General features: G+C 34.5%; 1 protein-coding gene across 2 annotated transcripts in view; it reads right to left on the bottom strand.

The window, feature by feature from the left end:
• LOC129317924 (DENN domain and WD repeat-containing protein SCD1) overlaps positions 1-16,412 on the bottom strand; it is a 38,507-nt gene extending 22,095 nt beyond the window's left edge. Inside the window, exons 1-17 of one of the 2 annotated variants that reach the window (XM_054962359.1) lie at positions 15,911-16,412; positions 15,630-15,723; positions 10,260-10,461; positions 9,840-9,981; positions 9,656-9,756; positions 8,842-8,905; positions 8,528-8,641; positions 6,890-7,110; positions 5,573-5,627; positions 5,396-5,479; positions 5,104-5,299; positions 4,881-5,010; positions 3,358-3,400; positions 3,215-3,259; positions 1,493-1,568; positions 1,286-1,359; positions 1,143-1,193 (exon numbers count right to left, since the gene is read on the bottom strand). In XM_054962359.1, the coding sequence (XP_054818334.1) occupies positions 1,143-1,193; positions 1,286-1,359; positions 1,493-1,568; positions 3,215-3,259; positions 3,358-3,400; positions 4,881-5,010; positions 5,104-5,299; positions 5,396-5,479; positions 5,573-5,627; positions 6,890-7,110; positions 8,528-8,641; positions 8,842-8,905; positions 9,656-9,756; positions 9,840-9,981; positions 10,260-10,461; positions 15,630-15,723; positions 15,911-16,084 (1,866 nt within the window). In that variant the 5' untranslated portion in view covers positions 16,085-16,412. The remainder of the gene's footprint in view (positions 1-1,142; positions 1,194-1,285; positions 1,360-1,492; positions 1,569-3,214; positions 3,260-3,357; positions 3,401-4,880; positions 5,011-5,103; positions 5,300-5,395; positions 5,480-5,572; positions 5,628-6,889; positions 7,111-8,527; positions 8,642-8,841; positions 8,906-9,655; positions 9,757-9,839; positions 9,982-10,259; positions 10,462-15,629; positions 15,724-15,910) is intronic. The other variant, XM_054962351.1, reaches the window with a different exon arrangement.
• Positions 16,413-17,121: the final 709 nt, after the last annotated feature.

The following is a 17,121-nucleotide window of genomic DNA, read 5'->3' as shown; positions in this document are numbered from 1 at the left end:
AACAAGTGAATTAAGAAAAAGCTTCCACATAAAGATTATTTGCGAAATTAGAAGCTACCATGTCATCTCATAAGTTTTTTAATTAGCATTTCTTGCCATCTAGTAATGATTAATCAACTGGCACAATTACAGTTTGATAGAGTACCAATTATGGTGAGATAATGGATAATTTGAGAAGTTAGATATATATTAAGAATAAATATTATTTTATATATTTTCTATTTAATATTATTATTTAGATATTCATTTAGAAATCTAGTTATTTAGATTTTCTTTAGATATTTAGTTATTTAAATTTTATCTAGATATTCAAATGATAGGATCCAAGATAGGTAGAAAGAAATAAGGAAGAAAATAATTGAATAGAAAATATCCAAGATATTCAAATGATGGGATCCTTCTTCTAAGTTGCTAAAGCATATTTATAATGGAAAATACAATCTAAAATAATTAAATATCTGAATAAAATCTAAATAACTAAGTATCTAAATAATATTATAAAATAGAAAATATCTAAAATAATATAAAATAATATTTACTCCTAATATATCTCTAACTTCTCAAATTATCCATTATCTCACTATAATCAGTACTCTATCACAGTTATAATATCTTCAGAACTGTAAAATCTTTCTTTAGTCGTTATTTTAATTGCCAAAGGACCAAATCTGCATTTAAGTGTCATTGTGAGTTTGTGATACTCAGAAATCCAGCTCCATTTGTAGATGAAGTTCTTCTATTGACTTCAAAAATGAATCAAAAGGTCAGCCATTTAAGGCCATTGTTTGCACAGAAGTTTTTAAAAGCCAAACATGAAAATGCAGTCTTTGTATTATGGCCGAGGAAAAGAAGAATGCAATGATTAATATCGTTAATGTATCATAATACTACAATAACATGATGGTGAATTTCTTTGCAGATAGGGGTGTAAAGCAGGGGTTGGATATGTTAATGATGGGAGAAATGTCAGCCAAGTTGATGCAGGAAACTCAAGGCAAGTTGGATGCATATCAAGATTGCTAAAGGCAAAAATACCGTTCAAATATATGATAATTCCTAATTATTTCTTTCCTGCACTACATATATAAAGAACTACACATATAAAGAATACTAAACAAACAAGAGGCATGTGATTTGTTTACCAATTCTTTTACAGCAACAAATTGTTCTTCAGTTAGCTGACAGTGCCAACCCTGAAAAAGATGTCCAGTGTAAGTTTGATGGTTTCAAAAAATAAATAAATAAATAATCAATTAATTGGTGATTAGTGTTAGTATATGCTAACTGAATGTATATGCTCCCTTATACACTCAACAAAACCACTACCACCAATCCCCTCAGCATCAGATTCAATCAAGGCTGCAAAAAACAAATGAACAATTACTTATTTGAAAGGTCTAGGAGATGCTAAATTGATATTTGTGTATGTGAAGGGCACAAGAAATATTGACCTTGAATAGCAAGAAGGTTAAAATCTAGCAAAAAGCCGTACCTAGTATTGTTCCATATTCAAAGGATGAAAGAGGATCATCTGTTGGTCCCAGTCTAAGTAGCCGTAGCCACAAGCCCTGTTTCACAGAAAAATAAAAATTGTAAAATAGAAAATATCTGAAAAGATAAGACGTTACAACAACAATTTCAACACCAATAAGTCAACAAGAAGTACTCAAAATGAAAGTAAAGCAATTAACCGACTCAGTTTACATCATCCACTGAAAACGAGTGAAAGCCACACCATTGCTAACTCAACAGAAATTTCATTGTTGCTAGATATGGTGGAGAGGAGCTCTAGGATCTGAAGTCCCTTTACATGCATTGCAAGCTCAGCAAGAACAATGAAAGATTGAGGAACTAGTTAGATGATGATGGAGAAGTTTTGACCTTTGACATTATCAATTCAAGTGCAAGTTACCGTCATCCTGGCTCCATGTAGGACGACATGGATGGAGATGGCATAGACTAAAAGCTGACCCTAGGATCAATGGATATTCATTTGAGATTCCATTTTGCACTTATGTCTGCTATGTAATAAATAAATAAATAATATTAGTTAAGGGGTATTCGGTGGTTAAGATTAGTTAGTTAGGGATTCGGCATTAGGCTATAAATAGAGGGGATTGGGGTTTAAGTCTTACATTCTTTTAGGTTCATGAGTAATAACAGATTCCTCTACTCTCTGTTCTCTCTTCTTCTCTCGACTATCTATCTTCTTCCTCTTCCTTCACTCTCTCTCCTCTCTCTCCCCTTCTTTCTCCCTCTTTCTTACTTTTCTATACATCAATCTCCTTCCTAGAACAATTCCTGGAGTTACTACTTTATACGTGTATACATACTCACAAAATCTATTCCTTGTAAATCATCAGAAAATATGTTTTAGACCTTTTATGTGTGTCAAGAATGGTCAAATGCAAAAGAGAAAAACAAATCCAAACCTATGTAGTGCAAGTCTCCTGCCTACTATTTAGACAAATCAATCCAGTGAGCCACAACGTCTCAAATCCGTGCTTCATTTATTCTTCTCAATATGCAACACTCAGATAAAGATTTGAAAGAGAGAAACTACAAAAGATCTAAGAAAACCAAGAAACCACATCTCTGAGAAACCTAATTACACTTTTTTCTCAATAACGGAAACCTCATTACTCTTTCTTGGCTAAATATCAACCCATCAGAATGTGGAGACAATTCTTGCAAATCTCGCTTCCCATTCATTCTATTTCTTTAAAAGCTTGTAGGTATTGCTGTTTCAGTGAATCAGCAGAGTCAACACTGGGCTTTGATGGAGAAGATAAAAAACCCCCAAGTGTATTAACACAGTAGACTGCTTAGACTATCAATTCACCAGGACACCTCAAAGGTGAACATATACATCCAAATAGAAAAAGGAATAGATAAATAGATTCTGGATGAGTGGAAGAAAAAGAAATACACTTCCATCAATAGGTAAACTAAAGCACCAGCTATCCTTAGAACTAGAGAAAAATCTAAAAACATTAGAATTACCAATGGGTTCTGGGAAAACTGCCACATATGTTCTATACAAAATACAAATACAAGCAATAAATTTCTAAAATTCCATTGAGCATGTTAGTCAGGTGACTGCAAGGACAAAAATCAGCAGAGCAAGTATGGATAAAAGCATACAGTTGAAGATTTGCTTGTCACTCATACACACACGCATTGAGGAATGTAAGTCAAGAGAACAAGAAGTTACCTGCAACTTAACCTTAATATCCAACACCATGCGCTCCCTTTCTGCCTGAAACCATTAATTTGTTTATGTTAGGGACCACTTCAATCTACCTTACATTAACATGATAGAAACACTAGTATAACAGTCCAGAAAATGTTACTTACAGCTCTCTCTAGGGGAGTAAGACCATCTGCTATAGAGTCCTTACTGCACAATACAGAAGAGAAACTATGAGCAAAAGAAATAAGATGAAGAGAAGAAAACTGTGTAAGTAGATAAGGCAACCAGTTAATTCAGTAGCTCTGTTTGAAAAAATAAAGCAGAATGTATTACTCTCAAAAGATCAGAAAACTATTTGCTGAAAAAATTTGAAGACTCGTTATCTTCCAAGTCACACAATAGTAAATTCACAGACAACTTTGTGATGCTTTGTACAACAAACAGTTGGCAACAACTAGATACGTTTGAGAAACACAAATGGAGCTGCAGCCTAGATGGAGCATATTATAGAAAGCTTCTGGAGCAAAAGAGGGTCTGTAAACTTCTACTTGACTTAAATCCAGTATTTGAAGATGTTTGAAGAAGAATCATAGCAATTAATCTTCTACTTTCCTAACAGAAACATTTTTTAGAAGTAAAAGGAGAAGAGCAGGAAGAGACTCATTCATGGGTCTTCAAGTTTCCGATCAGTAACTGAAACATCAGCCCTGATGGAACATAATACTCAAGGAAGTGGCAACAAGCAGAAATAGGATGGAAAGCATTGGTGGAAAATACACAGGAAGCGTAGAGGAGACCATGACAAGAGATGAAACCAGTAACTTGGTTAATGACCAATGAGGAAAAAAGCCAAACCAAATTTTATAGCAAAGAAATGGGAACTGTTACAAAAATTACTTGGAAGGAAATAAGGACCAGATCAATTAAGAAATATATATTATGGGGTCTGGCACTATTGCTCAAAGAGGACTTGGTCCTGGGGAAGAAGATTGCTAATGCTACAAGCATTAGCTATGAGTGGGGCATGATTAATATTTGCTTCTCACCTCAAAAGGAAGTGATAGAGAACACATAGTGAAGCAGATGTGCTTTATAACAACTGTCTTTCAATAGTTTTCAGTGTTAGCTTTTTATTTATTTTGTTCTAAAAGACATTGTCATGTTCAAGCTTTATCATCTTACCATTCTTTTATGATAGAATAGTTATACTCTGAAGTTCTGTAAGCTAGGTAGGCTGTCTGAATATGCTAATCTTTCAGCTACCAACCCATCTATTTATGTACAGCTCGATCACTTGGAATAGTAAGAATCAGAGAATCAAATTTCTGAATTTCTTCAACAGGTTTTAGGTATGACTCCTTAACCTTTTACCTTTTTCACACTTGTACTAAAGCAATAAATAACCTTTACGATCCGAATAATTAATATACAGTTGAGGAGCTTTTATTATTCAATGAAATTTAGTCTTCATATGTCCTGACTTTCTCTATCAACATTGTAGACTGAGAAGGAAACTAGATAGTAATCATTTGTATGCAAACATCTTGCCCAAAAGGAATGTCGCCCCAGAGAAAAAAAAAACAAGAAGAATTGTTTGAGTGACTGACTCAGACACAATCATGACAATTTTCCTGGTTGATACCTACAAACAGAGCATGTTAAACGTTTCAGGCATTACTTGCATTACCTTGGAGTTTGCCTTCCAGAGTACTCAAAGGCATTACTTGCTGCTGCAAGAATCTGCTTCCTCTTTTCTTCTTGCTCATCTGTTCTGATGTTTGATGGAAACCTATCATAAGTATACTTAGCACCAGATCCTGAAGACCCAAGGAAGAATGATGAATACATATTAAGTCATATCAGAACACATTGCAGTTGCAGGAAAATTTGGATAGAGAACTTTCATTCACCTGATAATCCAACATCAGAATCCGATATAGTAATAATCTCAGGCTCTACATAAGATGATGGAAGAATTGACATAGGATTTTGGCCCCTTCCAATTGCATCTTGTAGCTTATCAAGCAGGTTGTTGTTGCTTTCATCAGACCCTACACCTCTCTCCAAATAATCCAAGAAACCATGAGAATCTAAGAACTGAGCTATCTGTGAAAACCGAGGGAGGAAATAATTAGTATATTCCATTGTCATTCAGCATCCCTTTTAATTGGTGAATATAATGCATATGAGTATATAAATTACCATGGGCTCTGGGGGATGATTAGTAGATCGAGAGCGCTTTTTCAAAAAAGCTTGAGTGTTAAAAATATTAGTTGCACTGTTTTCCTGATACCAAGAAAAAATATTCAGAGGCCATGACAAGTTGATATATGAAAGGTTAAATGCCAAGTTTATGGAATAAGGAATGAAAATTCATACTATGAAATTGCGGTAACCACTTATAAGTGTTGCAAAGAACTTCAGGAATATCAACCTGCACGGAAGACACACTAGTGATTACACACATCACATTATACATTATATAACTATATACATTTATATTATATAATTGAACCAAACCATTGTCTGGTTTGATGCAAATGAGTATGATGCTCAGTGACAAAGTTACAGATCCCCCTCATATTTGTTATGTTCATCCAAACAAAAAAAAAAATTCAAACCAAGCGAAAAACATGCTGCTTTGAGAATGAGCCTACTCTGAGGATTAGCAACAGAAAGTCTTATAGAAAGCACAAGCCAATCATCAAATAAACAACTAATATTGTAAAAGCTTTGTCACTTTTAGAAAGACCAGGGGAATACTTGTTAGTAAAGCTTTAAACTCTACTTCAGATATCTTATTTCTTTGTTTTAGTCTCATATTACCCATCATTTTTATCTAAAAAAGAGGATATTGACATTAAGCCCACAAGATGCAAATACTCAAGTCTATACAGCAGTCCTCAAACACTGGAAACAGTTAAGGAACGAAATTTGCATCAGAGTTGAGGCATTTTGAAGAAAAAAGTTAAACTGAGAGGAAAAAAGGCTCAAGAGTAAGGAACACAAACACACAAATAATACAAATGGGATTTGCAATGAACAAAACTCTAATCATTCCGAATAGCACTTAGGTCTCCAGTTCAGCTGAGCAAGACTTCCATTTCAAATTTAGGAATTATTGGTATAAGCAATTTCTACTTATTCAGGGATCTAGTACAAGATTCTATTTGATTTGGGACTCAACTAAGAATTTGTCATTTGCGAAACTTAGATTCAGATGATGCTCTTGGTTGTAAGGTTAGGACTACCCAATCAGGCTAGTAAAGGTACAATCAACCCAGGGCTCTAAAAGTAACACTCCAACAATAATTTTTATACCGCTCAAAAGAAAATTCGTACACTTATTTCTGTAAATAATAAGGCAACATCTCATCTACAGAAAACAAAAGCACTGCCAAGTGCCAACTCCACAAGCTGGATAATAGGAGCAGAATCAGATATGCAGCATTATTGCCTGTTGGCTGTTGCAATAGAATTACAAAGAAAATTGCCCAAATAAAAACGATAAATCATATCAAGGTTCTTAGACAAAAAAGGGCCAAATTAATCTCTGGAACAGTATATTCCTCTTCTGCATCTCCTTGAATTTTATATGATGCATCTGAAGACAGTTGTTTTTAAAGAACTCACAAGTTACACCAAGAAAGCGGCAAGAACATTATGCAAGTCAAGCAGCTGGTATTCAAGCATCACCTTATCTGAAGGTCATGATCCTCTCCCCATTGCTTGCTTCCAGACCTAGGGAAATGCTCAGATGCACCACATATTCCAGCCTTCACTTCATCAATTCCAACTACATTGGGATATAACAACTTTGAAATTTCACCACGTAAAAATGTAAACTCTGGCTCAGGAATAGGCGGAATTTCCTCTGTTGTAGTGATACGATTATACTCAAGGTCCACGACTACCACCTACAGGAGGTCAAAATATAATCTGAATTCAACAGATTTTCTTCACATGTATGCCAACATCAGACAACAAAATAAAATATTGAACTGGCAATGCTGCCAGCCAGCACCAAATTCAAGACCAGTCACTTAGAATATAAAACACACAGTTCATCAACCATGTAAAAATGGTGGAAACTAAATGATAAACGCAGGACAGACAAATGCAACTACTTCTTTGCTTGATTTTGTTTTTATGAAGCCTCAGTGCTCTTCTGAATAACTATTATTTTGTCAACTTAGACAAAATGATTCAAACTTAAGCACTAACTGAAATACTGAGCAACTAAAGGCACAAATGCAGTAGCTCAAAATTAATGACACTCCCTTATCTTACCATTTGAAATAAGATCAAGAAATATTTTGTATCCAATTAACCCCCTTTAGACTGTAGGCCAGTGGATTTGGATAAACAGAGGGTCTAACTCTCTTTGTTTCTGTATGGTATTTCCATAACCTTTTCATTTCCCCCGAAAAAGAAAAAAACACAGAGAGAGAGAGAGAGAAGTAGGTGAATTGAACCACTGTGATTATAAAATGTAATCGTTTGATCATTAAGTGCAAAGAGTAGAAGGAATACATGGCTAGCATGGTTTATTGACTTTTTCACACACACGGAGTATAGCAAATTCCCAGTATCATCAACGGGTGAAATGACCGTTCTAGAATATAGTGGCTAAGGGAAGGGCATTAAGTTTGAAAAAGAAGATTATGATAAACTAAAACTTCCAATATGGCAATGGCCACTTCAAAATTTGTTTAGAGAAATTAAGATGAGAGGAAAATTTGGGAGAGAAAAAAGAGAGAACATGATCTGTTCACTGCAAAAGCTCTTACAATGGTAAGTACATTCTGTATAGTATAGAGCCCTATACCTAAGCTCATGCCAGGACCATGATTACTAATGATACATATAGCTTTACTTTGGTAGCACAAGAGGAAACTCCTTTCTTAACCAACAAGACTTTCCTCTATACTAATACTCCATAACACAACCAATGGACTCAAAGGAGCACCAAACAGAAGACCACAAACTAGCTACATAAAACCTAGTATAGATTGACTATACTACGTAGAAGAATTCCCAAACTATTGCTTTTAGGCAGCTCATGTGGTTTAGTCAGCCAGTAAGCAATCTTTTAGGCTGTCAGTTCTAATTAGGAGGCTGGTTGTATACCTATTAGTACAAGTATGTGGATCAAAACACGCAAAAGGCGTGATTCATTTGAGGATTAGGGTGTATTCGCTTTTACAATGCATTAAGAATTACAGTCAACTAGTGATAGCATCTATTAAGAAAAGCATAGCTAGGAAGTGTATCGAACAGCAAGAAAATGGGTCTTGAAAAGGAGGAGGATAAGAAATTAAAGGAATGACTTACACCATCCATTGTCAGCGCAGAGGTATCCACACCTGAGTGGAGGCCCATCATATATGGAGTGGGAGCATCAATGTAGTCTACTCCACTGAAAAATAGCAATGGAATGTATACATGCTAGAGCAAAACAAAGAAACAGAATTAGATGAAGGTCAACAAAAGAAATCAACATTGCAATTTCCCATCAAATATCATACACAAACAAATTCTTCACGACAATTTAGAGGTAACATATGAAGTAATGCTGGCCAATAAATGCCAGTAGCACAAAAATGGGAGAAACTTATTAAAAGTTAATTATGATAAAGAAACCTCACCTGCCATCGGAATGGATAAATTAAGTGACATATGGCCTCTGACACAAGAGTCAGTAGTGAATACCTGCCAACAGATTGTATAGATCAATGTCATAGAATTTACAGAATAAATGAAACACAAAGTTTGGATGAGAAGCTCACAAACAACTAAGATGAGATTAATAATGTGGGAAAAAATTAACAAAATAAAACAGTGAATACTAATTATGAATAGAAATGATTTTGGCATTGGCCAACCATGTTGGTCATATCACAACAGCTAATCAAGAAATTAGTGAAAGTAGTAAGGCACAATTTAAACACTTTCCGAGACTGCTGGCGCAGATGAGCAACCAAATCACTGAACTTAATCAAAATATCACAGAATCAACAACCATGGGATACAAATCAAGATGGATTCCACATTATCACTAACGATACTGCGATTGATTCAGAGAACAGAAGTATTCTCTTTCTTTCACAAGGTTTCTACTTTCATTTTTTAAAACTAATAATACAGTGTCATTAGCACATCATATTCACACACAAGGCAAGCATTAATGAAATATACAGAATAAATAACATTAAATTTGATTAGCTTCAAACATTTAGTTCAAATGTGCTTGAAACTCCATAGAACTATAGACTTCTTTTTTGGGGGAAAAAACGAAGTAACAGAGATGATAGTGTGGGAAACAGAACACTGTAATTGAAGAAGTCAACATTGAGTTATTGACCCAAATGTAATATCCATCTTGCAGATGTAAACAAAAACATATCCTGTTTGATAAAACTAATTAACAAGAAAGCATTTCAATGGTCTTAAGAAAGGTACTTGTTTGCTCGAAGCAAAATCCTCCTCTCAAGCAATACTGCAGTAAAAAGTTTCATTAAGTTGTCGACATCCAAGCACTGCAGCAGAGGCTGAAATGATATCTGCTACCAAAAAATGGAGAATTGTCAAATAATAGAAAGAAGGAAGCAATTAATAATTTTTTAAAGAAAAGTACAGGCCATACGTCAGCATGGGGGAGCCCATCATTTGGTGGAGCCTCCACAGAAAGCAGACAATTCTCAATAGCAAACAGGACTCGCTCCTTACCAGGAGTTGGCAAAGGTACATTTGACACCACACTTGCTATAACATCCCATAATGGCTTGCTGATATCGTGGTAGAGCATGGAACATTAGATGCTATGGATACAAATACAATACATATGCAAGTTTTATCTAGGGAAGAATTTTTAGCCCATAAGAAAGCAAGACTATGATAATTATATGTTGATTTTCAAAAAAAGAAAACAATGATTGAATACTTCAATAAAGAATACAACAAAAATTATAATGAATTATGATCACAGCTGGATTCTTTTTTGGTGAAACTAGCACTTCTTTTTGCATGAGAAGCTAGCAGGTTATTGCCACTAGAGAATACTTACCTACTTCCATTTGGAGAAAAGCACAGTGCAAATAATTCCTCCAGTGTACTCCTAAGTACACGGAAACTCGGTGAGCGTGAAACTAAACAAATGCATTTATCAGCAAAAGAATTTGCTGGTATCCGGTAAGCATCTGCTATATCCTCACAGATTGGATCCCGAAAGGAGATGCAACTAACATATATTTTTGAACCATCACCCTCTGCATCAAATTTTATAAATTAATATGATATCTTACAATAACACCCACATTCCAAGGTAACAATTATGCAAGCAAACAAAACTAGCAACATTACAGTGAAATCTAACTCAAAAGTCAGTGGAAAACTGGAGAGGTCATCATGGAAAAAACAATGTAAATGAAATTATAAATGTAATATGCATACTTGATCAATTTTAAGATGTAGACGTAATTTGTTGATATGAAATGAATACAAGATCCACTTTAAGATAACAATGTAAAACTAAAGAAACAGAGTAACTTGGTTTACTGACAGCATACAAAGTAGAATGTGCAAAATATCGTACTACTTAATATTTTGAAAATTTGTCAAACAAGGGTATAGAGTTCTTGAATACATTCTAAGGTAGATGCAATGAAGCAGTTCTACTTAGAAAGAGGAATACAACGACGACGATGACAAGCCTTATCCTACTAGGTGGGGTTAGTAACATGAATTGTGCGATGCCACCATACTCTATCATTTAACAAGCTTTTAGGAAAGTTGTTAATTACGACTTAGTCAACAACTTCCATAAGTGTCCTCTTTGGCCTTCCTCTACCCCTTTTAACAAGATTCAAAATTATCCATTCCACTTTCCTCACTAGCACAACCTATGATCTTCTTTGTATATGTTCAAATCATCTCAAATAATTTTCTACCATTTTTCCTCTCTATAGGTGATATGCCTACTTTTTCTAGTACATGCTCATTCAAATTTTATCTTTACATGCATGCCCGCACATCCATCTCCATATTCTCATCTCTGCTACTTTAACTTTATGCTTTTATTGTCCCATTAAAACCTAACATTCACTGCTATATAACATAACTGATTTTATAGCAATTCGATAAAGCTTCCCCTTAAGCTTATTAAGTACCTTATGATCACAAATAACTTCTTTAATCTTTCTCCAATTAAACTATCCAACTTGTATCGAATGTATAATATCCTCATCAATTTCCACATCATATTAAATAATAGCTCCTAAATATCTAAATTTTTTCACTTGAGGTATAATCTAATTTCTCAATTTCACTTCCAAATTTCACTCCAAAATAATAAGTGCCATGCCCACTTTTTATCGCACGTGCTCATTCGGATTTTATCTTTACGTATATGCTTGCACATCCATCTCAACATTCTCATATTTGAAACTCTAAATTTATACATTTAATATCCCGTTAAAGCTCAATATTCACTACCATATAATATAACAAGTCTTATAACAGTTCAATTAAACTTCCCTTCAAGTTTATTAGGTATCTTATGATCACAAAAATAAGTCCTTTAATCATTCTCCAATTCAACCATCTCCTTATATTCTACATAAAATATCACCATCAATTTCCCAATCATATTGAATAATAGTTCCTAAATATCCAAATTTTTTCACTTGAAATATAATTTAATTTTTCAATTTTACTTCTAAATTATTATTGATTGACATCTTATCAATATTAAAATACAAATATTTTGTCTTACTTCTACTTAGGAAGAAACTTTTTGACTTCAATATCCTCCTTCATAACTCAAGTTTATAATTAATCTTTTCTTTTATTTCCATAATAAGAACTAAATCCACAAAAAGTATGCATTTAGAGATTTCCTCTTGAATATGCTCAGTCAAAACATCTAGGATTAAGTCAAACAAATAAGAACTCAAATATAATCCCTGATGTAGTCCAATTCTTATAAGAAAGTCATTTGTTTCACCGCCAAAAGTTCTTATAATAGTTGTTACCCTATCATATATATCTTGCATAATCCTAATATAGGCAACCCAAACTTTTTTCTTCTCCAAGGCTTTTCAAAATACTTCTCTCGGTACACGATCATAAGTTTTTCTAAATCAATAAAAACCATGTGTAAATCTTTATATTTGTATCGAAACTTTTTCATTAATTCCCTTAATAGATAAATCATTTCTATAGTCATCCTACCTGGCATGAAGTCAGATTGATTCTCAAATATACCAATCTCCAATCTCAACCTATGCTCAATTAATCTTTTCAATAATTTCATTGTATAACTCATAAGTTTAATCCTTCTGTAGTTAGCATAATTCAAAATGTCCCCTTTATTTTTATAAATAGGAACTAAGATACTTCGCCAATAATTAGACATTTTTTTGAACTGTAAGATCTCATTAAATAATTTAGTCAACCACCACACCCCATCTTCACCTAAAATTTCTACACTTCAATGGGGAAACAATTAGGTCCATTGACTCTACCATTTGCCATTTTCTTAAAAGCTTCCTTTACCTCACTATAGCGTATCCTTTAATAAAATGACAAATTTTGTCCTCCTTCACAAGTGATTAAATCCTCCAAATTACTAGACGAACATGCTCCATCATTAAAAAGTTTGGAGAAGTGGGTCTCCTATCTGTCGTTAATATCACCATCTACGACCAAAACTCTTCCCTCTTTATCCTTTATGCGCCTGACATGTTCGACATATCTTGATTTTCTTTTCCTATTCTTATCAATCTTATAAATTTTTCATTCTCTATCCTTTGTCCCAAGATTATTGTAGAACTCTTTAAATGCTTTAGAACGTGTTTCACTCATAGTTTTCTTAATTTCCTTCTTAGCCATTCGATGCCCTTCCCGATTTTCATCATCATTGCACAAATAGATGGCTTTAAAACACTCTGATGGGTATTTAAGTAGCATGGAAAACCCTACCCCAAAAGCCAACTATAGAGGTGGAAGAACTGACTCACTTATATAGCCCATTGAGCATCCCATACTACTTAACATGAGACTTAATAACCCATGCTACTAAGTCTCTACTAATTGGGCCCTCATGAAAAGCCGACATCCTAATAGGTGTACTCCATAACACTTAACTCAACCTCCTTCCAGTCAAAACCCTCCATGAGTAGCCCTCTCTGAAACCACTGACAACGAGGTTCTGATACCAATTGATGGGTGCCTAAGTGAGATGAAGAACCCACCTCAAAAACTAACTGTTGAGATAGGGAAACCAACCCACTTATATACCCTATTGAACATCCCATACTACTCAATGTGGGGCTTGATATCCCATACTATTAAGTCTCCATCACACTCCTTCTTATGTTTGACTTTATCCTATACACTATCATTTCACCACCAAAACTCCTTATCTCTCGGACCAAAGCCTTTTGATTCTTCCAAAACTTTTTTGGCAACCTTCCTTACCTTCTTAGCCATATCTTCCCATAAAATGTTAACATTTTCCTAGGACTCCCAAATTCCTTCGGTCAAAAGATTCCGCTAAAAAATTTCTCGCTTCTCACCTTTTAACTTCCACCACCTAATCCTTGAAATTACCACTTATCAACGCTTTTGATTTTTACTTGAAATATATGAATCAAGGACAAGGACCCAATGTTGTGTTGTTACGACATTTCTAGGAATCACCTTACAATTTTTTACAGACTCCCCTATTTGTATTCCATATCAAAAGGAAATCAATCTGTGACCTTAAAGCTCCACTTTTATAAATAATGAGATGTCCATCCTTCTTCTTAAAACAAGTGTTAGCAATCTTAAAACCATATTTGGAAAGAGGAATGTTATGGCAAAAGTTAAAAATCATGATACATCTCAAACTAGCTAGTAATCCAATAGAAGCATTACAATACACTATGATTTTACATTTTTATAACATAAATAAAATTAAAAAAGAATTGAAGAAGGTGAAAAAACAGGACAAGATTCAATATATTAAAAAAAAACAAAAGATAATAAGCTATCCTTCCAAAATTGATACGTGGGATGTATATTCTATTCTTTGAAGTTGAGGATATGCAGCATCTGCTTCGATAAGGTGTTCATGATGTTGGAGAGGGTAGCCATTGAAATTTTCATTTTGCCAAATCAACCCTAGATAAGAAAAATTAAATAAAAAATGCTATTTCTATTTGTTTTACTTGACAAAGGAGGTTAATTAATATTTACAGAAAAATATCGATAGCTATCATTAATGGCTACACTAGCATTTTGTAAGTCCAGAGAAATAGGCATATTCATAGAAAATAGCTCCGCATTCCATAGCTCTTATTGAAGACGTCATCTCATGTTTCGACAGCAGATCATAAACATGTTGACGACAGCAACTATAGAGGAAATGCAAGTAGGTTAATGGAAGTTGCAGCATCCTTTGCGAATGGGCAACAAAACGGCTGACCAGATCTCCTTGAACTTGAATTGTCGTTGGAACTGCAAGGGAACTAAACAAGAATAGGAGGAATGCTCAAGAATTGGGATTACTTGACTTGTTAAAGGCCAATTCGTTGATTACACAGCTTCAATATTGCCCCTCACACATCCTTTGGGAAAAATCTTATTTGCATTATAATAAATGATTTATGAAATCAAAACTTCATTTTCCTGAACCAGAAATAAAGAGGGAGAAATGAAGAAGATGAAGAACAGAATAGGGGGAGCAAGAGAGGGAGCGGCAGAAACCCAGAGAGAGAGAGAGAGAGAGAGAGAGAAGCTATCTGAATAGTCACAATATTTCATTCATCAAGTGTCCTCTTACAAATGCAAGCCTAGTCTATTTAAATTAACTTTCTTACCTATTATGGAAATCTTAATCACTTGTCCATATAAGGCTAATGTTCAGATTTCCCTTTGGGTAGGTTTCTTACAAGCTAAAGAAAATACAATAATAATAATCTACTAGCCTAAGTTTCTTCAAATATCTTATTCTCATATTTTTATCAGGATGCTTCTTTATATACTTCTAGCCTGAGTAGTTTACCCACGGGCATCTTCCATGTAAAGTTTAATTACTCAAACAGAACTCATACTTTTGGAGGCATGACGCAACAATCATCACGAAACAAGAAACTCTCGACCTGTTTGCTGTTGTATGCAAGCAATTCAACATCTCCCATGCAGAAATGAAATTAGTTTTACTACTGCTAAAGAGCCTGTCAACTAAATCTGCAGTCCTTAGTTTAAGAACGGTGTGAAATTTCCAATCACTTAGTAGTGATAACGATACACTATTACTAGAATTGTGAGGTTCACGATATACGATATAAGAAGGCTAACCATCAAAACTGGGAGTTCTTCTAACATACCGACGAGAAAACAATGGCTTAATTTCGAAAAATGAAGAGATAGTGCTTGTAAATAAACCCACCGGTCAAAACAATGGGATAGCTCCTCGGAAACGTGGAGGGGTCATTGGAATCAAACCCCGAAGAATAAAACTCTACACCAGCCGGCAGAACACACTGCAAGCAAGCATTACAAGAATCAGATCGACTTGGAACTGGAAGAGAAGTCCGAAATGAATTCTTAAAATTCGTTAATGTAATGTCCATACACATTTCCCAAAAAAGATACGTTTCAACTGGAAAAAGAAAAAAGTAGAACAGACGAGGAAGCAGTACAAGAGCTTCCTGTTGTTGAGGAGCTTACTGTGGGAAGCTGAGGAGGTGGAGGAGGGTGGGGTGAGTGATTAGGCGGAGGGTACTGATCGAGAAGAGAAGGAAGATACATGTATCCAGTACCATGGAACCCTTTGCTTCCCTCAAGAGTTCGAATCTCAGGGCCGATCCCGCACACCACAAAATACTCGAAGATTGGAGCCATTTCAGAGAGTTATCAATGGCGATTGAATAATATAATCTCGTTTCCCCCTTTCCCTCTCTAAAACTGGGAGAGAAGGGGGTGCACCGAGAAGACTCCCAGATCTGGTTCTCTCGGTTTCTCCAGTTGACGAAAGTGAAGATGAATGTGTCTCCTAAGGTTTCAGATTTCAACTTCGATTTGTATGATTTCTTTTAAAGAAGCAACGGAATTTAATCAGTTGAGTTTGTCAATTATTTATGATGAAAACAATCGCTTCCGTTATGGGATTCGAATAAGGAACAAGCGAAAGGGATCATTTAGCCATTAGCCAGTGCTCAAACACGACCATAAATGGAAATATACTGTTTGATACTTTTCGCTGTTTCTAGTTTGGCTTCATTTGCAGAAACTCTTAATTACCTTTTCCACACTTTCGCCGGACGAATGCCGGTGCTTTTCATGTCATTTTGATTTAATCTCACATCACAATTTATTACTATTTTTTATTTCAATTTTATTTTTTTAAGGTAAAGAAATAAAAATATTCATAAAATAATCAATCAAAAATATTCAATAGTTTAAAGTAAAAAAAATAACATAAATACTTATAATGTAACATGAATGAGTGCAAAAATGATCAAATAGTTAACTTTACCTTAACACCGTTAGTTTCTACTGTTAAATGCTGATCGTGCTTGCCACATGTTAATCTTTGCTGACGTGAACTAAAAAAGGATAAAAATACCCGTGAAATCGTCATTTAGGAGCATCCAGTAATGTAAAGTAGAAAAAAAGTTAAAAATACTCATAACATTATCAAAATTGATGTAAAAGTGACTAATTTATCAAATCTCTTAAATGTTGACCATTTAGCTAACATTTAAATAAAATTTTACCATTTTTTTGCTGATATACACACAAAATATTCCCAAATTAATTTCCACAGAAGCTTATCAATGATGTATCCCACCAAAACTAATTTTTTTCATTAACGTTTCACACCACTTCTTCCCTCCCTCCCCACTCATTTTTCTTGTCTGCAAAACCTGAGATTCAAT

The sequence above is a fragment of the Prosopis cineraria genome, unplaced genomic scaffold, assembly GCF_029017545.1.
Source record: "Prosopis cineraria cultivar Desert tree isolate PC_DT_omini unplaced genomic scaffold, ASM2901754v1 PC1, whole genome shotgun sequence".
In the NCBI taxonomy this organism is placed as follows: Eukaryota; Viridiplantae; Streptophyta; class Magnoliopsida; order Fabales; family Fabaceae; genus Prosopis; species Prosopis cineraria.
Note: the sequence above shows the minus strand (reverse complement) of the source record. Positions and strands in the feature narration are given on the sequence as shown.